At 37.5% G+C, this 26,455-nt stretch overlaps 1 protein-coding gene and 1 pseudogene across 2 annotated transcripts in view; one reads left to right on the top strand and one right to left on the bottom strand.

Annotated features, from left to right (window-relative positions):
• PDS5A (PDS5 cohesin associated factor A) overlaps positions 1–26,455 on the top strand; it is a 120,193-nt gene that overhangs the window by 25,963 nt on the left and 67,775 nt on the right. For both annotated transcript variants that reach the window (XM_007447930.1, XM_007447931.1), the window contains 3 exons: positions 23,184–23,387; positions 24,461–24,547; positions 25,078–25,175. In XM_007447930.1, the coding sequence (XP_007447992.1) occupies positions 23,184–23,387; positions 24,461–24,547; positions 25,078–25,175 (389 nt within the window). The remainder of the gene's footprint in view (positions 1–23,183; positions 23,388–24,460; positions 24,548–25,077; positions 25,176–26,455) is intronic.
• On the bottom strand, positions 7,796–8,886 carry LOC103087511 (proline-rich protein 11 pseudogene; annotated as a pseudogene).

The following is a 26,455-nucleotide window of genomic DNA, read 5'->3' as shown; positions in this document are numbered from 1 at the left end:
GCTGGCTTCAGTAGTGTGGCACGCAAGCTCAGTAGTTGTGGCTCATGGGCTCTAGGGTGCAGGCTCAGTAGTTGTGATGCACGGGCTTAGTTGCTCCGTGGCATGTGGGATCTTCCCGGACCAGGGCTCGAACCCGTGTCCCCTGCATTGGCAGGTGGATTCCTAACCACTGCGCCACCAGGGAAGCCCGGTGATGTCCTTTGAAGTACAAACGTTTTTTATCTTGATGAAGTCCAATTTATCTATTTTGGTTTTTCTTTTTGTCACACTTTTGGTATCATATCTAAGAAACCATTGCCTAAATTAAGGTCACAAAGATATATGACTGTTTTCTTCTAAGAGTTTTATAGTGTTAGCTCTTACATTTAGGTCCTTAATCTGTTTTGGTCAAATTGTTCAAAAATTTAAATTGGTCAAAATTTGTTTTGTGTATGGTTTGAAGTAAGGGTCCAAGTTTATTCTTTTGCATGGGGATGTCTGGTTGTTCCAGCACCATTTATTGAAAAGGCTATTCATTCCCCATTGGATGGCTTTGGCATGTTTGTTGAAAATTAGTTGACCATTGCTGTATGGGTTTCTTTTTGGACTCTTAATTCTATTCCACTGGTTTGTAAGTCTGTCCTTGTGCCCAGTACCACACTTCCCCCCCTCCAAGTTTTATTGAGATATAATTGACATACAGCATTGTATAAGTTTGAGATGTACCACATGATTTACGTATATTGTGAAATGATTACCACGGTAAGTTTAGATAACATCCATCATCTTGTATAGATTTTTTAAATGTTTCTTTTCCTTGTGATGAGAACTTTGTTTTCCCCAGTCCTGTGGAAGTCCTGCAGTCAAATCCCACTGGCACATTCCCTGGGGATTCCTAGTCCTGTTGCCGGACCCCCAGGCTCGGAAGCCTGACGTGGGGCTCAGAACCTTCACTCCAGTGGGAAAACTTCTGTAGTATAATTATTCTCCAGTTTGTGGGTCGCCCACCCATGGCTTTGGGATTTGATTTATCGTGATTGTGCCCCTCCTACCATCTCATTGAAGTTTCTCCTTTATCTTTGGACGTGGGCTATCTTTTTTGGTGGGTTCCAGTGTCTTCTGTCAATGGTTGTTCAGCAGTTAGTTGTGATTTTGGTGCTCTCGCAAGAGGAGGTGAGCACAAGTCCTTCTACTCGGCTGCCTTCCACAGGGGTCTGTGATGAGAACTTTATACACCATATTAATTGCTGTTGCTTTGCAGTAAGTTTTGAAATCAGGAAATGTGAATCCTCCTACTTTGTTCTTTCTCAGGATTAACTATTCTGCATGAACTTTAGAAACAGCATGTCACCTTCTACAAAGAAGTCAGCTTGGATTCTGATGAGGATTGCATTGAATCTATATCAGTCTGGGGACTGTTGCCATCTTAACAATGCTAAGTCTTCCAGTCCATGAACGTGGGATGTTTCTTCATTTATTTAGATCTTTGACTTCTTTCAACAGTGTTTGTAGTTTTCAGAGTATAAGTTTTACACTTCTTTTGTTAAATTTATTCCTAATATAATTTATTCTTTTAATGCTATTGTAAATGGAATTGTTTTCTTAATTTCATTTTCACATTTTTCACTCCAAGTATTTAGAAATTTAATTGATTTTTGTATATTGGTCTTTTATTATGCAACTTTGCTAAACTTATTATTTCTAATTGGTTTTAATGAATTCCTTAGGAGGAGTTTTTATGTGCAAAATCATGTAATCTGTGAATAGAGATAACTTTACTTGTTTTCTAATAGATGCCTTTTATGTCTTTATCTGTCCAGCTGCCCTGGCTAGAACCTTCAGTATAATGTCAAACAGGAGTGGTGAAAGCAGACATCCTTGTCTTGTTCTTAATCTTAAGCATCCAGTTTTCCACCTTGAAGTATGATATTGACTGTGGATTTTTCATGAATGCCCTTTATCTTGCTGAGGAATTTCCCTTCCATTCCTAGTTTCTTGAGTATTTTTATCATCAAAGGGTGTCAGATTTTGTGAAATGCTTTTTTGCATCTATTAAGCATCATGTGATTGTTGTTTTTTATTCTACTGATATAATGTATTACATTAATTGATTTTCAAATGTTAAACCAACACTGCATTCTTGGCATAAATCTCACTTGGTCATAATAGAATTTTTATCTGTTGAAGATTTGGTTTGCTAGTATGCTGTTGAAGATTTTTGCATCCATAGTCATAAGAGATACTGGTCTGTAGTTTTCTTGTGATATTTTTGTCTAGTTTTGGAATCAGGTTAATACTGACTTCATAAAATGAGTTGGAAGTGTTTTACCATCTTTCATTGTTGGGAAGACTTCTGGGAAAATTGGTATTCTTTACATGTTCAGTACAATTCAGCAGTAAAGACATCTGGGCCTGGGCTTTTCTTTGTTTCTAGTTTTTGATAATTCAGTCCCTTCCTTTGTTATAGGTTTATTCATATTTTCTTTTTTTTTTTTTTTTTTTTTTTTTTTGTGGTACGCAGGCCTCTCACTGCTGTGGCCTCTCCTGTTGCGCAGCACAGGCTCCAGACGCGCAGGCTCAGTGGCCATGGCTCACGGGCCCAGCCGCTCCGCGGCATGTGGGATCTTCCTGGACCGGGGCACGAACCCGTGTCCCCTGCATCGGCTGGTGGACTCTCAACCACTGTGCCACCAGGGAAGCCCTCTATTTTTTTTTAATTGAAGTATAGTTGATTTACAATATTATGTAAGTTTCAGGCATGCAACAGTGATTCACAAATTTTAAGGTTCTGTTTCTTAAGTCAGTTTCAGTAGTTTGTCTTTCTAGAAATTTATGCACTTCATCTAAGTTATCTAATTTATTGGCATATAATTGTTCATACAATTTCTTTATAATCCTTTTTGTTTCAGTAAAATCAGTAGTAATAGCCCCTCTTTCATTTCTGAATCTAGTAATTTGAGTCTTCTCTCTTTTTTCTTGGTCAGTCGAGCTAAGTTTGTCCATTTTGTTTCTTTTCAAAGAACCAGCTTTTGGTTTTCCCTTTCTCTAGCAGTCATCAAGTTCTTCTGGGCAGAAGTATTTTGGGGCAACTGATAATAGGGAGACTTTGCCCAGTTCTGCTTCTCTGCCACTATCTAGTCTTTCCCACTGTACCCCTTTTTATCTTGCCCCTAGGGAATTTCCCTGTACTTACTGTTGCTTATTTTCTGGCTCTCACTGCTTGAACCATAATTAATTCCATCTGTTTTTTACATATATATATATACACTTGTGTGCTTGAACCTCATTATTCCTTTCTTTCTTTCTTTTGTCCAAACCTTAATCTGGCTTAAGGAAAGCCAGCTGCTTTTCATTGTGGGTTTTTCATTTTTTGTAGATTATATTCCATTATAGCTTATTAAAAGATATTGTATAATTCCCTGTGCTATACAGTTGTTGTTGCTTATATATGTTACGTATAGTAGTTTGTATCTGTATCTGTATCTGTTAATCCCATACTCCTGGTTTCTCCCTCCCCCACCTCTCCTCTGGTAACCACAAGTTTGTTTTCTATGAGTCTGTTGCTGTTTTGTATATAGATTCTTTTTAGATTCCACATATAAGTGATATCATATAGTCTTCGTCTTTCTCTGATTTATTTCACTAAGCATAATATTCTCTAGGTCCATGCATGTTGCTATAAATGACAATATTTCATTCTTTTATGGCTGAATAATATTTCTCTGTGTGTATGTATGTGCATGTGCGTGACATCTTCTTAAGCCATTTGTCTGTTGATGGGGACTTGGGTTGTTTCTGTGTCCTGGCTATTGTAAAGGGTGCTGCTGTGAACATTGGGGTGCATGTGTCTTTTCAATGTTCTGAGTAAAAAGACCTTAAATTATGATGGATCATTTTAAGAATAGGGCAAATGATCCACCTTTATCAAGGAAAAGGAAAGTTAGAAAACCGAAAGTTAAATTAATATATTAAAGGTATCTGTTAAGCAGCCATGTACCCCCATCTACATTTTCTACCATAGTCTTCACCTAACTATGTTGTGAGAAAAGTAGGCTTTATGAGCTGGCCTGGGAACATAACCACATATAGTAGTTCTAGCACTATAATACAGTGTAGTTTCTATAGTATACTCTATATGTATATATTTTATTTTTCTCTAGTCATTTTGGATAACCACTCATCATATTATACTATACTATATATAATGTATGGATTAAGAATGGTAAGAGGTAGGTAAGAGTGATTAGCCACACAGCCTGGATTTGAGTTTTTATGCCCTTGAGCAAATTACTTAGCTTAAGTTTCTCATTTGTTAAATGGTTATGTTAATAATGCCTCCCACAAAGAATCATTGTATTATATGGGTTAATAGTACATTTAAGTTACTTGAAATATGCCCAGCACATAGCAAAAATCAGTAAATGTTAGCTGTTAGTACTATTACAAATAATTCACCTATCAAAATATGCTTTTTGAATTGCAGATTTTCTCTATGAGGATCAAACTGTAGAATAACATTGATTTGTGCCATGTTGCCATCACTCGTTTTGTCCTTCTGCCTCACAACTACTCGGAATTAGAGAACATCTGTGGTTACATTAAACCAAAAGTCCAAACCTCTGAAGCCTCAGTGAAAGTGTCAGACCCTTTAGTCTTTAGTCTTTAAGGCTAATATTTTAGGACCTTATGAATTTCCCTTAAAGCTAAAAATAGCTTCCATGATGACTGTCTCTTTTACAGTCAGTGTCCAGGTTATTTTTAGAATCCTAGATTCAGGGTATTTTTAGAACTCTAGCAGTACCAGCTTATCTTGAAGGTGGAAATAAATGGAATAAAACGTTTCTTGTAATTCAGAAACTTTCAGGAATATTTATGAAGTGTAGTTTTGTAGTATATGCTTGTTAAATGGTTTGGGGCTGATAGAATGAGTCTTTAAAATATAATTTGGTTTAGCTCTCAGGAGGAGTACAGTGAAATGTGTAGCATCTAACTTTTCTATACCACACAATTTAGGTATGAAATAATAACCTTGTCTCATTAAAGAATAGTGACCTTGACTAAGTACATGAGTAAAAAAAACAAATTGTATCTTCAAGTAGGCTCTATTGGTTTATTAGAAAAATAGGTTATTGAGTTTTTTCCATAGAGTAACTCAGTTTGTTAAAATTGAAGTAGCTGTATTGATACTCTGTTGTTTGTTTGTTTGTTTTTTGGATTTGACACATAAGAGAGATCATATGGTATTTGTCTTTCTCTGTCTGACTTATTTCACTTAGTGTCCTCTAAGTCTATCAGTGTTGTTGCAAGTGGCAAGATTTCATTCTTTTCTCATGGCTGAATAATATTACACACACACACACACACACACGTATGTATACAGAGTCTACAATTTCTTTATCCATTCATCCATCAGTGGACATTTAGGTTGTTTCCACATCTTTGCTATTGTAAATAAAGTTGCAGTGAACATGAGGTTGCATATATCTTTTCGAGTTAGTGTTTTTGTTTTCTTTAGATAAATACCCAGAAATGCAATTGCTGGATCATATGATAGTTCTATTTTTAATTTTTTGTTTTACCTTAATATTAGCACTTAGTCTTGAAATATATATTGATTGCATAGCTGTTGACAAATCAGAATTTTAGGGAGATTTCTGTTCTCAGACTTGATCAACCACTGAAGTCTAGAGCGTGTCAGAAAGTACACTAATAGGTTTCATTCCTTTAGAAAGTATGCATTTATATCTTACTTTATAAGACAAATGTAGAGCCCTTAGGAGATCACAATCTTCTTGAGGACACATAATTTTCATACTAATAACTGCAGCAAGGAGACACTGTAAGATAATTGCTTTGTAATTGGTACAGTGTTTTCAGTTCAAAGGACTCAGTGATTCTTTCAGACTAGAGTGGGTCAAGCAGGGCTTCAAGAAGAGGAAGCAGAATTTGGGCCAAAATTTTAAGAGCAGGTAAGATTTTTTTTTTTTTTTTTTTGCGGTATGTGGGCCTCTCACTGTTGTGGCCTCTCCCGTTGCGGAGCGCAGGCTCAGCCGCCATGGCTTACGGGCCCAGCCGCTCCGTGGCATGTGGGATCTTCCCGGACCGGGGCACGAACCTGCATCCCCTGCATTGGCAGGTGGACTCTCAACCACTGCACCACCAGGGAAGCCCTAGAGCAGGTAAGATTTTAATAAGAGTACTGAGGGGTAGAAGCAATTCTATGACATATTCACATATTTTTTCACCAAGTGTTGAACTCTTTCCTATGCAAAGCTGTAAAGATGCTCAAGATGCTTTTTGAAGATAATGAATAAACCTAGTTTGATTGGAGTGGAGAGTGGAAATCAAAATAACATTTTATATTTACATATTATAAATATATACATTTATATATATAAATATATATACACATACCTATACATAAAGGTAAGATAAAATTATAAATTGGTTATGATGTTTTTTTTTGTTTGTTTGTTTGTTTTTGTGGTACACGGGCCTCTAACAGTTGTGGCCTCTCCTGTGGCGGAGCACAGGCTCCGGATGCGCAGGCTCAGCGGCCATGGCTCACAGGTCTAGCCGCTCCGCGGCATGTGGGATCTTCCTGGACCGGGGCATGAACCTGTGTCCCCTGCATCAGCAGGCGGACTCTCAACCACTGCGCCACCAGGGAAGCCCTGATTATGATGTTTTAAATGCCATAAGGTATTATCAGTGGGAAACCATTGTTTTATTGGAGTAACATTAAAATAGATGTTTTAAGAGTAACTTAGAAGCTCTGGGTTTGATTTTGAGACTTAAAAGAGACTAAAATCGGGTGTGATGTAATAAGGGCCTAGAGTATGGAGTATTAGAGTATTAATACAGTTTTATCAACTGTATTAGTATGAAGGTAACTTACTTTTGAGAAGAGTAGTCTGGGCACTTAAGAATACTGAAGTTTTCTTAAAAGGAATTTACAATGTAGGTACAATGGAAAGATTCTATTTTTTTTAATGAATTAATTTAATTTTTTGGTTATGCTGGGTCTTACTTAGTTGCAGCAGGCAGGCTCCTTAGCTGTGGCTCCAGGGCTCCTTAGTTTTGGCTCGCCAGCTCCTTAGTTGCAGCATGTGGGCTCCTTAGTTGCGGTATGTGAACTCTTGGTTGCAGCATGCATGCAGGATCTAGTTCCCTGACCAGGGATTGAACCCGGGCCCCCTGCATTGGGAGCTCAGAGTCCCATCCACTGTACCACCAGGGAAGTCCCATAGTATTCTAATTTTTAAGGTCACATTGGAGTTTTTGCTTCGAGTTCTTTTGGAACAGTTAGGTTTGAATGGGGGATGGTTTTACTTCTTAATTGCTTATAGGGAACAGAAATAAAATCTAGAGGGTCTGTTTTTTTGATTAAGTTTGCAGCAGTTAATGAGTGCATGAGCTTTACAGGCTGAAATACTTTGCTTTTCAATTACCTGAGAATACCCAAGATGAATTGGCACCAGGTTATTTTCTTAATGTCATAACTGCACCTATAGAGTAAAAATTAGAGTTATCTAGTTAACTTGAATAACCTCCCCAACCTAAATTGGGTAGTTCCAGGATAAACATCACTTTCGGGATTGCATTTTCCCATCTGTTCTATTATTGATCATGTAAACTAGAAAATATCCTAACACTCACTTTCTGCTACAGTATGTATGGGCTCCATACATACTTTAATTCTTCGAATGAATTATATATTAATATAATTACTTATACATACTACATTAAAAAAAGATTCGGGTAATATTATCTGTATATTTTATGGATCATCATATGGAGTCAGGCAGAGGTGGCATCAGTTTTGTTCATCAAAGCTGCTTGTAGAAAGTGGCAGAGTTTGAGTTGGGCTTCTAGGGTGAGCCAGCTGAAACTTTCTCTTCAAGGCCTGGGTCATTACTGGGGTCAGCCCAGTTCCTGTTTCCATATTTTCTTTATTGGTAAGTGGAGTTCCACTTGGGCTCCTCTCTACATCGACTTTTCTGAGTAGTTTCCACAGATCTAACTGGCTTTCACCAGGAGTAATGAAGACATTTGTAACTCGAGTTGATAACATTTTGGACTTTCGTTTCAGGGAAACGTGCTGCAGGTCAGAGACAGTAACTAGTGGATTCTGTGCCTTTGATGATGGTACAAGCTTCCTCCTTTCATCAAAACTCTGTGTCTTCTTTAATTTCACAGTCAGTAGATCTTTAACTGTTATCTGCATGGGTCCACTTTTTTTTAATGGTCCAGCCTGAAGTGCTTTAGTGAGATCAGATTTTCTGAGCAGCAAAGGTGCTGTCAGTGGTGGAGGTGGAGGCGGAGGCGGAGGCGGAGGCAGGGGCGGAGGAAAAGATGACTGGATGGCTGTGGCAGTGAGGCAGGAAATACAGCCCCGGAGTCTCCAGGGGTGGTTAGAGCACATGCAGGCACATTTGTAAGTTTACCACGCATGTGACACATCTGACCACAGCTTGGACAGGAAGAATTTTCTGAGACGGCCTTCAGTGCTTCCTGGAGCTTGCGTAATTCGTTTTCCAAAATGAGAAACCATTGTTTTAGACTGTGAAGTTCTTGGTGGCAGAAACGGGATGGGAAGATGGTATCTTTCAATACTTCCAAACTCTGGGCCATGCAGTTCTGAAACCAGTTGTATGTAGACCATACTCTGTTTGTCCAAAGCTTTACTGAATCTTTAAAATTGGGAAATTTGAAGTTCCAGGATGGTCTTAGCCAGCTTCTGCTAAGGGGTGTATCTGTTGAAGGAATAACCACTCTTTCTGGTGAGGGTGGCGGCGGAGGGGGAGGTGTAACTAGCTTAGACTGAAAGTGAGAGCCTTCTTTTCTTTTGAAAAATCTTTTCGCTTTGGCTTTTAGCTTTATTCTTTGTTGCTTGAACTTAGGCATGGTTTTAGGCTAAGAGTCCGGGGATTTGATGGAGTCCCGGCAGTGGTATCTCCCTCGCCATAAAGAAAAATTCAAAAAATAAAATTAAATGAAAAAATCAAGACATACTATTAATGTAATAATTTAGTCACTATGTCACTTGAACTTTGAGCTTTAGGCCCCAAAGTTGCTCTGATGTGAGCACACTTCTAAAATTATCATCGAATGTGTATTAGGTAGACTTAAAATTTTTGTAATTGTGTTTTTTGTTTTTTTGGGGTTTTTTGGACACACCACACGGCTTACGGGATGTTAGCTCCCCAACCAGAGATCGAATCCATGCCCCCTCCAGTGAAAGCACGGAGTCCTAACCACTGGACTGCCAGGGAATTCCCTAATTTTTGTAGTTCTGATGGCTTATGCATTAACTATACCCCTGCCTCACCTGCTTCTCTCAGGTTTCACCTCAAATGTATATTAGATAAAAGGATTTATGTTAAAAATAATTATATGAAACCGGAAAGGAGTGCATATTGGCAAATAGCTCAGTGCTCATTCTTTTTTTAATAAATTTATTTTATTTTATTTATTTTTGGCTGCGTTGGGTCTTCGTTGCTGCGTGCGGGCTTTCTCTGTTGCAGCGAGTGGGGGCTCTTCTTTGTTGCGGTGCGTGGGCTTCTCTTGTTGCGGAGCACGGGCTCTAGGTGCATGGGCTTCAGTAGTTGTGGCACACGGGCTTAATTGCTCCGTGGCATGTGGGATCCTCCCAGACCAGGGCTCGAACCCGTGTCCCCTGCATTGACTGGTGGTTTCTTAACCACTGTGCTACCAGGGAAGTCCCTCAGTGCTCATTTTAATCTGGCAGTCCATGTATATATTTATAGAGTGAAGCACCATATTAATATAAAACTATAAGGCTTATTTAACTCCAAAACTTACATGTTTTCACGTGGATTTTATTTTTGTTCTTGAAAGGTTAGTGTACATGTAGAGATTGTCTGAACTAGTCAGTTTATTCATAATTCAGCAAATACCAAGCACTGTGTATAAGGCATAGTCTTATAGATTCTGGTACTACTACATAAATGAATACATTTTATTGCCTTTGCAAAACTTAAGTCTAGCGCAGGAAAGACAGAGAATAAGCAAGTAAAATATGAGAAAAATGTTGATAACGTAAAAGCATGTGAGAATTAAAATGGTGTCCTGGAAACTATTAGATTAGTAATCTTGAGACCTGGATTTAATTATCAGTCCTAGACCTGCCATTAACCCATTGTATTTCTTCAATTAACAATCCCTTTTTTTTTTTTTTTTTTTTTTTGACTAAATCACAAGTCTGTTCAATTTAAATTATTTATTTCTTTATTTTTGGCTGTGTTGGGTGTTCGTTGCTGCACACAGGCTTTCCCTGGTTGTGGCAAGCGGGGGCTACTCTTCGTTGCCATGCGTGGGCTTCTCATTGCAGTGGCTTCTCTTGTTGCGGAGCACAGTCTCTAGGTGCGCGGGCTTCAGTAGTTGTGGCACGTGGGCTTAGTAGTTGTGGCTCACAGGCTCTGGAGCGCAGGCTGAGTAGTTGTGGTGCACGGGCTTAGTTGCTCCACGGCATGTGGGATCTTCCCAGACTAGGGCTTGAACCTGTGTCCCCTGCATTGGCAGGCGGATTGTTAACCACTGTACCACCAGGGTAATCCCCTTCTCTTATTTTTAAATGGAAAATTTCTGAAGTCTTTACATTATCTAAAATATGATTTAGGGAATTCCCTGGCGGTCCCATGGTTAGGACTCCTCACTTCCACTGCAGGGGGCATAGGTTTGATCCCTGGACTAGGAGCTAAGATCCTACATCCTGCATGCCAGGTGGTGGCCCTGCCCCCCAAAGGTGATAAGATTAGCTCCTTTAAAAGGAATCTAAGATTCTTATGGTACATGTAATTTTTTTTAACTTTTCCATTTTTTATTATGGAAAAACTTCAACAAAAACAAAAGTGAAGAAAAGAGAATAATGAACTCCTGAAGCAAATCTCAGATAGCATTTCATTACTATTTCAGAATGTATTCCTAAAAAATAGGGCACTATATTTTAAAAAAATCATACTATGATTATCATACCTTAAAATTTAACTATTATTCACTATTATTATAATTAAAGTAGCTGTTAACTATTTTATTAAATGCATATACGTATATTATGGTGGGTCTTGTGTGTGTGTATATATTTATATGTGAACACATAAAAAGTACATAGAGTTTAACAAGTTACTATAAAGTGAACATATGAACAAAGAAATAGACTATCAACACCTTCAGAATATCATCAGCACCCCCAAAAGTCTAGTGTGTACCTCCCAGTCATAAACTTTTTCTTTCATAACCACTATATAAATGCAGTCTCTTTGGTTTTCTTATAGTGTCACTGTCTATGCACAAATCTCTAAAAATATAGTTTAGTTTTTTCTAGTTTTAGCTTTGAATTTTATATGAATGGAATCATATAGTATGGTTCCTTGTGTATGCATCTTTTTCAGTATTATGTTTGAGCTTCATCCATGTTATTGCTTACGTGTTTTTCAGTTATTTTTATTGCTGTATACTAAGTACTCTATTGTACTACTTAACCAATCCTCTCTTGCCGCTGACTTCTAGTTTTTTTGGTTTTACAAACAACATTGCTATGAATATACTTGTATGCATGTTCTATTGTGCATGTACAGGCTGCTTTAGGGCATAGACATAGACATTGGTGAAATCGTTGGGCCATTGGGTATGCGTGTCTTTTACTTGCTGAAAACACCAAAGTGGTTGTAATTAACAATGAATGAGAGTTTTCATTTTCTATGTTGGACTTTTTAAAAGTTAATTTTTACCAGTGAGGTTTTAAAGTTCTTTTACTTTACTGTTTTTCCCCCAAGACAGTGCCTTTTTAAAAAAACAGCTGTATTGAGTTATAATTGAAATACAATAGGTTGCACATGTTTGAAGTATATACTATAATATATATATCTAGTCTAGTCTTAGTTACCAGTTCTTAGCAGGGAGCTTCAAAAACCCTTGCAACTTCCTGAGTGATAGGAGTATCTTTGTTATGTTAATGAGGTGACTCTTGACCCCCTTCCTGGATAGCTTCAGGAAGGGACTGGTCACCAAAATGTTGGAGATTTGGAATTTTCAGCCAACTGGGAGGGGTGGGGGGAGGCTAGTGACCTAGCTCAATGAAATGATAATGAATAAATTATTCCCACATAAGGAAGCCCAGTAAACCTCTGGAAATCAGGAGGAGCTTCCTGGTTGGTGAACACATTGATGTGCCAGGAGAGTATCATGTCAGATCCACCAGGAAAGAACATGGAAGTTATTCATCCCTGCCTTCTCTCCCCAAGATCTTGACCTATGCGTCTCTTCTGTTTAGCTGTTCCTGAGTTATGTCCTTTATAATAAACCTGTAATCATAAGTATAATGCTTTCAGTGAGTTCTGTGAGTCATTCTAGCAAATTACTGAACCTGAGGGTATTGTAGGAAGCCCTAAAGTCATAACTGGCCTGTCACAAATGCAGGCGGCCCCCAGGACTTGGCATGTGTCATCTGAAGTGTGGGGAGTTTTGTGAAGGAAATTTTTGCTCTTTAACTTGCGGGGTCTGTGCTAACTCCAGGTAGTTAGTGTTAGAACTGAATTGAAATGTAGTACATCCAGTTGGTGTCAGAGAGTTGCTGTCAGGGCAAAACAATTTGACAAGTTTTGACGTACATATATAGCCTTGAAACCATTATCACAATCAAGAAAATGAATGGATCTGTCTCCCACATATGTTTCCTTGTGTCCTTTTTTTTGCGGTACGCGGGCCTCTCACTGTTGTGGCCTCTCCCGTTGTGGAGCACAGGCTCCGGACGCGCAGGCTCAGCGGCCATGGCTCACGGGCCCAGCCTCTCGGCGGCATGTGGGATCTTCCCAGACCGGGGGACGAACCCGTGTCCCCTGCATCGGCAGGCGGACTCTCAACCACTGCGCCACCAGGGAAGCCCTCCTTGTGTCCTTTATTAATCTACCCTGCTCCCCATTTGTGTCTGTCTTCTTTGGCTCTGAACACAATGGAATTCCCAATTAAATCGGGAATTATATTCCCAATGGAATACTTCTCAGCACTTAAAAGGAATGAATTACTGATAATGTACAACATGAATGGATCTCAGATTCATTATGTTAAGTGATAGAGCTAGATCCAAAGAGCAATGTACTGTGTAACTCCATTTGTGTGATATTCTGGAATCACAGAGTATCATAGATCAGGGGTTGCCAGACAGTATGATCAGATCAGGGTTGCCAAGGGCTAAGGAAGCAGCTGAGGGTTGAATTCACAGGGACACAAAGGAACTTTTTAGGGCGATGAAGTAGTCTATGCCTTGATTGTAATGTTGGTTACACAACTGTGTATTTGTCAAAATTCATAGAATGGGACACTAAAAAGTGAATTTTATGTAATTTAACCTCAATAAACCTGTCTTTAAAAAAAAGGTAAAAAGATTGGAAGAATTTGCTAATGCAAATCATAAGTTACAGTGGCAGTATTTCATGCAAAGTGGACTTTAGAACAAGTGATAGTGCCAAGGATAAGAAAAGATACTTGATAATAATAAAGGGATCACTGCAGTAAGAAAGTACAACAGTATATACTTAATAACAGCTTCCACTGTAGCTGAGAAATTAACAAGTACACATGGAAATTTCAACACTCCTCTTTCAGTAATGATTAAACAAGTAGACAGAAATCAGTAGGGTCATAGAAGAGTTAATGTATCAATGCACCTGACCTAATTGACATTCCATTCAGTAACAGCAGAAATACACATTCTTTTCAAGTGCACATGAATCATTCACTAAGACAGATAGCCCATGTGGTGGGCCATTAAACAAATTTCAATACATTTAATATGATTCATATTACATACAGGGGTAATATCACAGGAAGTTTAATGAGAAATTAATAAGAAAAGATGTCCAGAAAATACCCCAAATATTTGGAAATTAAACAGTATATTTCTGAGTAATACATGAATAAAAGAAGGAATCACAAGGAAAACTAGAAAATATTTTGAACTTCGTAGCAGTGCTTATTGAGAAATTTATTTTGATGAGCATTTAAATGTTCATATTAGAAGAGAACAGTCTAGAATCAGTGATAAGCTTCTACCCTGAGAACCTAGGAAAAGAACAGCAAATTAAACCTAAAGAAAGTATTGGGTTGGCCAAAAAGTTAGTTTGGTTTTTTCTGTTAAGATGGCTCCAGTAGCGCTTAGTTGTCTTTAACTTCCTTTGAAACAATTTTGTTAGATTGTATTGTGACAGCTGTCATATCAGTGTGCATTAAAAAAAAAATCTTATCAAAATTGTTGAATTTTTGTGTAGCCATTTTAACATTGAAGATGGAAGAAAAACATTTTCAGCATATTATGCTTTATTATTTCAAGCAAGGTAAAAATGCAACTGAAATGCAAAAAAAGATTTGTGCAGTGCATGGAGAAGGTGCTGTGACTGATTGAATGTGTAAGAAGTGGTTTCCAAGTTTCCTGCTGGAGATTTCTTGCAGGTAGACCAGTTGAAGTTGATAGCGATCAAATATAGACATTAATTGAGAACAATTAACGTTATACCATGTGGGAGTTAGCTGACATACTCAAAGTATCCATATCAAGTGTTGAAAATCATTTGCATGAGCTTATTTATGTTAATTGCTTTGGTGTTCAGGTTCCATGTAAGTTAAGCGGGGTGGGGGGGGACCTTTTGGCCGTATTTCTGCATGCCATTCTCTATTTAAACGTAATGAAAATGTTCTGTTTTTAAAACAAACTGTGACGGGCGATGAAAAGTGGATACTGTACAATAATGTGGAATGGAAGAGATTGTGGGGCAAGCGAAATGAACCACCACAAACCACGTTGAAGGCCGGTCTTCATCCAAAGAAGGTGATGTGTATATGGTGGGATTGGAAGGGAGTCCTCTACTATGAGCTCCTTCCGGAAAACCAAATGATGAATTCCAACTAGTACTGCTCCAAATTAGACCACCCGAAAGCAGCACTTGATGAAAAGCATCTGGAATTAGTCAACAGTAAACGCATAATCTTCCATCAGAATAACACAAGACTGTGTTTCTTTGATGACCAGGCAAAAACTGTTACAGCTTGGCTGGGAAGTTCTGATTCATCTGCCATATTCACCAGACATTGCACCTTTGGATTTCCATTTATTTTGGTCTTTACAAAATTCTCTTAATGGAAAAAATTTCAATTCCCTGGAAGACTGTAAAAGGCACCTGGAACAGTTCTTTGCTCAAAAAGACTAAAAGTTTTGGGAAGATGGAATTAAGAAGTTGCCTGAAAAATGGCAGAAAGTAGTGGAACAAAAGGGCGAATACGTTGTTCAATAAACTTCTTGGTGAAAATGAAAAATGTGTCTTTTATTTTTACTTTTAAAACTGAAGGAACTTTTGGGCCAACCCAGTAGAAAGCAGAACATAGTAAAGGTAAGAATGGGAATCAATCAAATAGAAAATGCACAGACAGTAGGCAAAACTAATAATGCCAAATTTGGTTCTTTGAAAAGATAATAAAATTGGCAAAACCGCTGTTAGATCAGGTTTCTCCACCTTGGCTCTGTTGACTTTTACAGCCTGATAATTGTGGGGAGCTGTCCTATCCCTGGTCTCTACCCCTAGATGCCAGTAGAGCCCCTTTTCCCAGTTGTGACAACTAAAAATGTCTCCAGACATTGGCAGATATCCCCTGGAGGTGGGTGGCAAATTCACTCCTCCTTGAGACCACTACATTAGAACAACGGGGGCAAGCGGGGGAAAAATAAAAAGTAAAAAAAGAAAGAAGACAAAAATTAACAATATCAGTGAAAAAAGAGACATCAGTTTAGATTTTATAGGCATTAAAATGGTAATAAAGGCATATTATAAGCAAATTAATGCCAGTAAATTCAGTATCCTAAATGAAATAGATATATTTCTGGAAAAATGCAAATTACCGAAACTGACTTAAGATGAAATAGAAAACCTGATAGCTTTATACTGATGTTAACGATTATACATTGCAGGTGATAACTGGTCACTTAGCTTTTGGCAGATGTTGTGATTGATTATCACTCCTGCTCAAGGTCAAGAAATATTCACTTAGGAGCTACTCTGTGCTAGGCAAAGGGCTAGGCACTCAGGGTACAGTTTTTGTTTTTGTTTTTGTTTTTTGCCGCTCCACACAGCATGAGGGATCTTAGTTCCCCAACCAGGGATGGAACCTCTGCCCCCTGCAGTGGAAGAGCAAAGTCTTAACCATTGGACCACCAGGGAAGTCCCACCTTATACTGGTTTTATTTTATTTTTAAAATTTTATTTATTTATTTTTGGCTGCATTGGGTATTCGTTGCTGTGCGTGGGCTTTCTCTAGTTGTGGCAAGCAGGGGCTATTCTTCATTGCGGTGTGCCGGCTTCTCATTGCGGTGGATTCTCTTGTTGCGGAGCACAGGCTCTGGGCACGCAGGCTTCAGTAGTTGTGGCACGTGGGCTCAGTATTTGTGGCTCAAGGGCTCTAGAACACAGACTTAGTAGCTGTGGTGCACAGACTTAGTTGCTCCGGGGCATGTGGGATCTTCCTGGACCAGGGCTCAAACCTATGTCCCCTGCATTGGCAGGCAGATTCTTAACCACTGCACCACCAGGGAAGTCCCCTTATACTGATTTTAGAAACTAGATTTGCAACTAAAAACTTTCCCACAAATAAAGACCTGGATGACTTCATTGATGAATTCTATTAAACACTTAAGGGAAAAAGCATACTAGTCCGACACAAACTAAGCGAACAGGAAGAGTGAACACTTCCAGCTCACTTTATATGGCCAATATTACCTTGATACCGAAGCAAAACATATTACAAGAAAAGAAATCTGCAGACCAAGAGCCTAAATGAACAACAAAATATTAGCAGGGGAGATCCAGCCAGCCAAACCAAACAAACCAAAAATAGGAAAACGAAAAACAAAAAAAACCACCGCATGCATGCAAAACACAGTGCACCCCCAATGACCACCATGTCAGGTTTATTCCAGGAGTGCAAATTTGGTTTAATATTTGGAAATCAATCAATTTATTTCCACATATTAACACTAGTGTAAATTGGGAAAAACATGTTATCATCCCTACAGATGTGGGAAAAGTATCTGAAAAAAAACTTCATAAAAACTAACAGCACCTTAGGAATAGAAGGTAAAACTTTCTCAACCTGATAAAAAGGCATCTACAGAAACCCATTAACTTAATACGTAATGGTGAAAGACTGAATGCTTTCTAAGATCTCAAAAGATGCAAAAATGTCTGCTCTCACTTTTGTTCAGTATCATGGTTTTGCTCACACAATAAGGAAAAGAAAAGGCATACAAATTAGAGAAGATAAAATTAAACTGTCCTTTTTTGTTAATGATATTGCATTTATAGAAAATCCTGAGAAATGCATAAACAAGCTACTAGAACCAGTAAAGCTGTGTAGCAGTGTGAAAGGCTCAGTATGCAAAAATTGACTGCATCTATGTAATAGGAACCAGCAGTTGGAAAATGCAAAGTTTTTAAAATTCGCAGTAGCATCCATAAGGTAAATAGTTGGAAGTAACAAAATATACAAGACCAATACACTGAAAACTACATAATAAGTGCTGGAAGACATTTTTTTCCACTCAACAAACTTTTATTGAGTATATGTCAAACCAGAGTCTTTGTGCTGAAGGTATAGAAATAAACAGGTTGCAGCCATAGCCCTAGCAGAGACAATAAATAGGAAAGCAGAAAGCACAGTGAGATAAGCATTGTGATGGAAGTGTACAGTGTGTGGCAACATAGAGAGTATCCTTCCAGAAGGATGCAGTGATTGTCCCAATATTCAGTCAGTCTGGAAGAGAAAAACCTAAATCAGTGGAGACATATACCATATTTGTGGATCAGAGAACTCAGTATTATTAAAATGTCACTTCTCTTACCATTGTTTTCCGTTGCATGTCCTCGGCCACCAATGGGATTTAGTCCCCCATTTTTTTGACTATTTGGGTTTCTTTCAAAAAGTGCTTAGTCTAGCAAGTCATTTGTCCATTTTACAATTGGGTTTTCTCTTCCTTATTGAGTTGTAGGAGTTCTTTACATATATTTAGATAGGTTCTTTGTTGGTTATGCGTGTCACAAGTATTTACTTACATTAAGTGGCATGTCTTTGAAAACTTTAGTGATATCTTTGATGAATGCACATTAACTTTAATTTATGGAAAGAATCCATAGCTAGTGCTTTTTGTGTCTTGATTTAAGAAATCCTTCCTTTTCAAGATCATAAAGTTACTCAATTTTTTTTTTTGCTGCATTGGGTCTTCATTGCTGCATGCAGGCTTTCTCTAGTTGCAGCGAGCGGGAGCTCCTCTTCCTTGTGGTGCATGGGCTTCTCATTGTGGTGGCTTCTCTTGTTGCAGAGCACGGGCTTTAGGTGTGCGGGCTTCAGTAATTGGGGCACGCGGGCTCAGTAGCTTTGGCACACGGGCTTAGCTGTTCTGTGGCATGTGGGATCTTCCTGGACCAGGGCTGGAACCTGTGTCCCCTGCATTGGCAGGTGGATTCTAAACCAGTGTGCCACCAGGGGAGTCCCTCTTATTATGTATTTATTTTATTTATTTATTTTTGGCTGCGTTGGGTCTTTGCTGCTGTGCACAGGCTTTCTTAAGTTGCAGAGAGTGGGGGCTATTCTTCCTTGTGGTGCACGGGCTTCTCATTGCAGTGGCTTCTCTTGTGGACTGTGGGCTCTAGGGGCGCGGGCTTCAGTAGTTGTGGCACACGGGCTCAGTATTGTGGCTCGTGGACTCTACAGCTCAGGCTTAGTAGTTGTGGTGCATGGGCTTAGTTGCTCCGCTGCATGTGGGATCTTCCCGGACCAGGGAACGAACCTGTGACCCCTGCATTGGCAGGTGGATTCTTAACCACTGTTTCACCAGGGAAGTCCCCCTCTTAATTTTTAAAAAATTTCTTAGATGTCCCTTTCAAATTTTGATTTTTATCCCACTGGGAATTAATTTTTTTTGGTAGGTTCTAAAGTGGTCTGTCTTTACCATTACTTTTGGGCGTGGAAAATGTTACTGATATTTTCTGTGGTATGGTTTAGGAGTATGTGCTATAAAAATCCTCATTAATATTTTGAAGGCTCTCTGGATTTTAATGATGTTCAGTTTATTGAATATTTTCTTCATAATCTTTTATAACTAATTCAAGAAAACTAAGTATAAAAGAAATGGCAAAACAGCTTTTCAGAATAATTTGTCTACCTGAAAAGTTGACTGTGCTGACATTTTTACTTTGAAATATTTCTAACAATTTGCAAATTGTTGATTTGAGGACCACATAGACATGTTTTGCTTGTCCCTCACAATGGTATGAACTTTTTGGAGTTGCTGAAATTCTCAAGTCGGATGATTTCACTTAACGTTTTATTGTGTCCTCATCAACTGAATGATTTTGCAGTACTAGGTCTGCATTCTCACCTGGCAACAATTAGCTGAAACCAGCTCTTGTCTTTGGATGGGGCATGTGCTCTCCATTTCTCCCAAGTGGTTATTTCCATTTCCCTCCCCTTGAGTTGTGACCCCTGCTATAGACCTATGTTTAGACTATATTTACTTAAAAATTCTAAACAAATTTCGAGCAACAGACATAATATACTGATTGTCTAGAACTGATGAAGTTTTTTGCCGGAACGGTAGGGACATATGGATCATATTTTTAAAAATATACATGATATATATTATCAGAGTAGATGTTAAAAAGACATTTCATGAATTTAAAAAATTTTATTGAAGTATAGTTGATTTACAGTGTTGTGTTAATTTCTGCTGTACAGCAAAGTGATTCAGTTATACATATACTTTTTCATACTCTTTTCCATTATGGTTTATCACAGGATATTGAATATAGCTCCTTGTGCTGTACAGTAGGACCTTGTTGTTGATCCATTCTATATAAACTAGTTTGCATCTGCTAATCCCAAACTCCCAATCCTCCCCCACGCAAAGCTTCCTGGCTTTTATGAGGGGTAGCAATGGTTTACAACTTAGGATATTGTACTGCCCAAATACAGAAGGTCAATATATAAAGCTAATGAAAAGCCAGCTGCTCAGAGGCAAGCAACTGAGAGACCCTGGGCATGTGCCTGTCACACCACTCTTTTTGGCTGTCTTGTTGCCTCTACCAGGGCTAGGAACCTCAAAGTTGGAACATGGTTGAAACAGCCGTTCTGGAAAATCTCCCAAGTAGCTCAAGTCATATTGGAAACTTGCACCCCAAACCTTAAAAACAAAAGTTCGTTTTACCTAATCAAATTGCCTCCTTATAATTTTGTAATATTTCAAACATTCGTAGGGAATAATAAGACAAACATTTATGTACCTACCACTCACCTTTATCAAATCTTAACATTTTACTTTGTTGCTTTGGTTTTTTTTTTTCTAATTGGAGTATAGTTGATTTACAATGTTGTGTTAGTTTCTGTTGTATAGCAAAGTGAATCAGTTACACATATACATATAGCCACTCTTTTTTTAGATTCTGTTCCCATATAGGTCATTACAGAGTACTGAGTAGAGTTCCTTGTGCTACACAGTAGGTCCTTACTAGTTATCTATTTTATATATAGTAGTGTGTATATGTCAATCCCAATCTCCCAATTTATCATTCCCTGCCTTTCCCCCCTGGTAACTATAAGATTGTTTTCTACATCTGTGACTCTATTTCTGTTTTGTAGATAAGTTCATTTGTACCTTTTTTTTAGATTCCACATATAAGTGATAATCATATGATATTTGTCTTTCTCCATCTGACTTCACTCAGTATGACAGTCTTGGTCCGTCTGTGTTGCTGCAAATGGTATTATTTTATTCTTTTTTTGTGGCTGAGTATTATTCCATTGTATATATTTACCACATTTCTTTATCCATTCCTCTGTCAATGGCATTTAGATTGCTTCCATGTGTATTGTAAACAGTGCTGCAGTAAACATTGGGGTGCATGTATCTTTTCAAATCGTGGTTTGCTCCGGGTCATAAATTTTAATGTTCTTTCAAAAAAAAAGCTTGCAAGCTTACTATGTGCCAGTCCTGTTCTAGTCATTGAGGATACAACTGTTAACAAAACAGATAAAAATTCTTTTCCTGACAAGAGTTAGGTTAAAGAAACAAATGACTTCTAAAACTGGATAACATTTTTCTCAGCTATATGTTAATGTTAAAATCAAGTGGAATAAACACAAATATTTCAAAACATGTTAAAAGAAATAAAGCTCTGGATGAAGTAATAGTGTAATAAGAAATAATAATTTTAAAAAGAACATCTGGTCCTTGGGAATTCACTAGGATTCAAAACTTTCAGAAGGGAATGCACCACACACATTGTCCTAAAATATAGACAAGTATAATATGAATGGCTTAACCTGGGAAAAACAACACAGATGTGGATGACTGTAAATCACTATGCCATATGCATTTCTGATTTAAAAGGTTTTAAAGTAGAATTAGAATACTTTATAAATATGATTTTATTTCCGTATTATTAACATCTCTATATCAAACTAGTGATGCACAGATAAATATGTTCTATTAAAATCAGAAAAAGAATAATACATCTTCCCCACCCCCGATTAATATTTAACGTTATTTGTTAAAAATTTTTTTAAAAGACAAGTCTTATTTGGTGAGCTTTCATTTCAGCTATTAATATATGTATGTTGGGCTTCCCTGGTGGCGCAGTGGTTGGGAGTCCGCCTGCCGATGCAGGGGACACGGGTTCGTGCCCCGGTCTGGGAAGATCCTACGTGCCGCGGAGCGGCTGGGCCCGTGAGCCATGGCCGCTGGGCCTGCGCATCCGGAGCCTGTGCTCTGCAAAGTGGGGGGCCACAACAGTGAGAGGCCCATGTACTGAAAAAAAAAATATATATATATATATGTATGTTTGTCCCATATCATGTGGTAAATGTGTTCTTTTTTAATTTTGACTTTTTCTTTTGATATAATTTCTGACTTGGAAAAGTTGCAAGAATAGTAGAGAGCTCCTGTATTCTCCAGATGTTGACTGTTTCCACTTTTACTGTTCCCTTCCTCCTTCCCCACCCCCAAGCTCTGTATGAGCACAAAGCCATTTATAACAAAATCACCGAATTCAGTTCTTTAAGATGCCATTCCTGACGTTTGTATTTAGGCTCATAAAGGAATAGTGATTTACAGTCATCCTCATCTGTGTTGTTTTTTCCAGGTTAGGTCATTCATACTATACCTGTCTATATTTTAGGACAGTGTATGTTATACATTAAAATTGGATTATAATTAGAAAACCAGTCAGTGGGATTTACTCTCGTAACAGAATTAGGTGGAAAATATCACTTCAGTAGACACAGAAAAAAGTATTTGAAAAAACCCAGCACTTACTTATGATAAAAAGTCTTGTCAAAATAGATATAGAAGTACACCTTCAATATTTGAGAATGGTGACTGGTTAGGTGAAGTCTGATTTATTTAAAGAAGAATTTTGATGGCATGAGGAAATAATCATGATTGGATAAATGAATAAGGAATGACTATATGGTTATTTGCATCTTTACAGAGAAAACAGACCAGCATAAAATACACAAAAACATAAATAGTGGTTATTTTCTGGGGTTGAGAAATTATGGATTTTTTTCATTATACTTTTTTTGCCTTTTAGAGTGATTCTAAAATGTGCATTTGTTAATTTTGTAACCATAAATAAGAAGAGGTTATTTTATAATTAAGGCTTTTAATCAGAAGTACAACTACATAAAAATATTTGAACATGGCTTTCTATTGTGAATTGCAAAACCCATTAAAGTGTGAAATGAAATAGTTTTAAGGAGCCTAAATCAAGGCAGCTTTGATGATAAAATGTACAAGAAACATAATTGATGAGGTTGCGAAATATCAAATGATTTGCTTATCCATATGAAGCCATGAACTTTTTACCTGGGGCTAGATATAATATTAATAACGAGAGTCTTTAGTTCTTCATAAACCTGGTACAAATGCAGATAATGTATCTATCAGTAATCCAAAAGTTGGCATTTGTTCACGCTTGTAATCTTTACTCGAATTCTTAAATGAAGATGTACAAAAATTGATTGTGAATCCTTTGATGGTAACTGATTGCTAGTCTGTGTTGTAATGGAGATGATTAAATATATATACTCCACTGGTTTCTAAATATCAAGAGTTGATTATATTTTTCTTCTATATATTTTTGCAGATGGTAGTCAAAACTTTTATGGATATGGATCAGGATTCAGAAGATGAAAAACAGCAGTATCTCCCACTAGCCTTGCATCTAGCATCTGAATTTTTTCTCAGGAATCCCAATAAAGATGTGCGTCTCCTTGTAGCATGCTGTTTGGCTGACATCTTTAGAATCTATGCCCCAGAAGCTCCATATACTTCCCACGATAAACTTAAGGTAAATACAATATTTACAAAATTGGTTTACTTTTATAGTTTAGCTTACTACCCTTAGGAACATAGGTTTCATTTTAATCATCCTGTGACCGTAAGAAGATTATATCATAAGTTCTAAAACTAATTAATTATTCATTCAATTAATATTGAGTATCTACAAAAATGATTGGTATTTTTATGTGGCATTAAAAGGTATGGATCAAAACTAGTCCCTGTCGCTCATATCTAACCTTCAGGAATATCCATCTCAAAGCCCAGATGGCTGAATTGAAGGGATGGTGGATGAATGACACTTTTTAAAACAACTATATAACAGAATTTACACATTCAAATGACTGTTTTCCCCTGCAAGTTATATTATATGCAAAACTGTATGCTCATCTTGATGGTTCTGCCTTTGTTTGAAATGTTTGAGGAACTCCTCTTTTGAGTTGATCTCTTGAGCTGATTTCGTATTTTGAATACTTTTATACTTTAATCCTTTGGATTGCTTTCTTTTAAATAGTCCTAAAATCAGTTTGTTCCATACTGATACTATTTGGGGTTAAAACTTCTAAAGAAAGCTTATTAAGAAATGGAGCACTATTGTTGTGGAAAGTACAACCCTTGGACCAGTCTATTATTGCTTTTGTTCCACACAACTTTGTAGTCACTCATCAAATTCAAAACTAGGTACTGAAAATTACTATTTAATTTGGGATATTGTAATGGAAGACTCATATCCAGGTACTTAAACTGAAGATAACTGCCATAATACAAGATGAAGATAGTGAATAAAGTTCTGTACTAGAAGGGTAGCAAGATATAGAACCTATGGTCCTCTCAGAATGAGAAAGCCTAAAGATTTGTGGCAGTAATAACCTTTATTTTTGCTTCTAAAGAATGTAATTTTAGGTGATTTGCTGTTTTCCAGATATTTTAAGTAATGGACTAGGGCAGTCCCAAGTCATTGGCTAAAGGAGAATTTTCTTTTATTGTCTATAATGGAGAATATATATTTTAGACTATTAGTATATTGTGAAAGTGACAAGTATTTGCATCTAAATTAATATGTTTTATCATTTTTTAAAACAGGACATATTTTTGTTTATTACCAGACAATTAAAGGGTTTGGAGGATACAAAGAGCCCGCAGTTTAATAGATACTTTTATTTATTAGAGGTAAACAAATTTTATTTAATAAATATCACACTATTTCATGTTGTAGAAAATTCTTTATAGTAACTTTATAATGTAAAATGAATCTTTTGTTTGTTTATTTTATACGAAGCCCACTTAAGAAAATGTCATTTACAATCTTTTTTTTTGCTCCTCATATCCTGAAAAGATAAAGCATATTCCACTGGCAAAGCTGTTATATTATTTGAAACTTTATTTTTATATTTGTTTTTATTCTTTTCTAATCCCCAAAGAGATTAAGTTGAATTAATTTTCACTGTGCCCTATATTTTGTACGTATATATGTGTTACTAGCCTCTGACAGTATTTTTCAATTAGAGAAGGTTAATGCCAGCAGATACATCTTTTTAAAGATCAGAGTACGACTGTTTAAACAATTGTAATTTTATACGTTGGGCCATTATAAGTTTTACTATAGATTTATAATTCTAAAAATTAAATTTTATTAATGAGCTTGCTTTTGTGTAACTTTTATGTATGTGTAAATAATTTTATTTATTTATTTATTTAAGAATTTAGCTTGGGTTAAATCATATAACATCTGCTTTGAATTGGAAGATTGCAATGAAATTTTTATTCAGCTTTTTAGGACTCTCTTCTCAGTGATCAAGTAAGTTATTTTTTAAGCATCTCTGTCTCTTTTTCTTGCTCTGTGTATTAAAGTATCATGTACTGTGCATTTACACTAAGATCTTTTAGTTAAAAGGAAATGTTTTCCTTAGTTAACATAAAAAGGAAAATAAATTCTGTTGTCTGAAACCTGTCTTTGTCCTTATATTACCTTTTCAAATTATGGTATCAATTGTATAGGTTGACTCTTGTAAAGCAAGTGGTATGAGACCTTATATAATGAAGTACTAAATTATGAGGTGGAAATTTTAAGTATTGTAAGTATCATTAGTGAGTACTGGGAGGCATAATAGCTCAGCAGTTAAGTGTACTGACTTTGATATCGTCTCATTTTACAGCTAAAAAAAAATTGTAAGCATTGCTCTTTCCTTATAGAAATAGGGACATTCATGTACAGAGGAGTTTGGTGGCTTGCCAGGGCACAAATTGCTGAACAGGAGAGCCAAAACTGATTTCAATCCAGTGTTTCATTCTGGGGGGTGTGTGTGTGTGTGTGTGTGTGTGTCTGATTTCAATCCAGTGTTTCATTCTGGGGTGAGTGTGTGTGTGTGTGTGTCTGATTTCAACCCAGTGTTTCATTCTGGTGTGTGTGTGTGTGTGTGTGTCTGATTTCAACCCAGTGTTTCATTCTGGGGTGTGTGTGTGTGTGTGTGTGTGATTTCAACCCAGTGTTTCATTCTGGGGTGTGTGTGTGTGTGTGTGTGTCTGATTTCAACCCAGTGTTTCATTCTGGGGTGTGTGTGTGTGTGTGTGTGTGTGTGTGTCTGATTTCAATCCAGTGTTTCATTCTGGGGTGTGTGTGTGTGTGTGTGTGTGTGTCTGATTTCAATCCAGTGTTTCATTCTGGGGTGAGTGTGTGTGTGTGTGTGTCTGATTTCAACCCAGTGTTTCATTCTGGTGTGTGTGTGGTGTGTGTGTGTAGTAAACCAAGCATTGTTAAGAGATGTGTTCTGCAACATTACATTATATGCAAACATAATATATGTCAAATACATTTTAAATTTTCTAGTAGCCACATTAAGAAAGGTAAAAAGAAACAAATGAAATTTATTTAAATAATATACTTGGGCTTCCCTGGTGGCGCAGTGGTTGAGAGTCCGCCTGCCGATGCAGGGGACATGGGTTCGTGCCCCGATCCAGGAAGATCCCACATGCCGCGGAGCGGCTAGGCCCGTGAGCCATGGCCGCTGAGCCTGTGCGTCCGGAGCCTGTGTTCCACAACGGGAGAGGCCACAGCGGTGAGAGGCCCGCGTACCGCAA

The sequence above is a fragment of the Lipotes vexillifer genome, unplaced genomic scaffold (genome assembly GCF_000442215.2).
Source record: "Lipotes vexillifer unplaced genomic scaffold, Lipotes_vexillifer_v1.1 scaffold1747, whole genome shotgun sequence".
Taxonomy (NCBI): Eukaryota; Metazoa; Chordata; class Mammalia; order Artiodactyla; family Lipotidae; genus Lipotes; species Lipotes vexillifer.
Note: the sequence above shows the minus strand (reverse complement) of the source record. Positions and strands in the feature narration are given on the sequence as shown.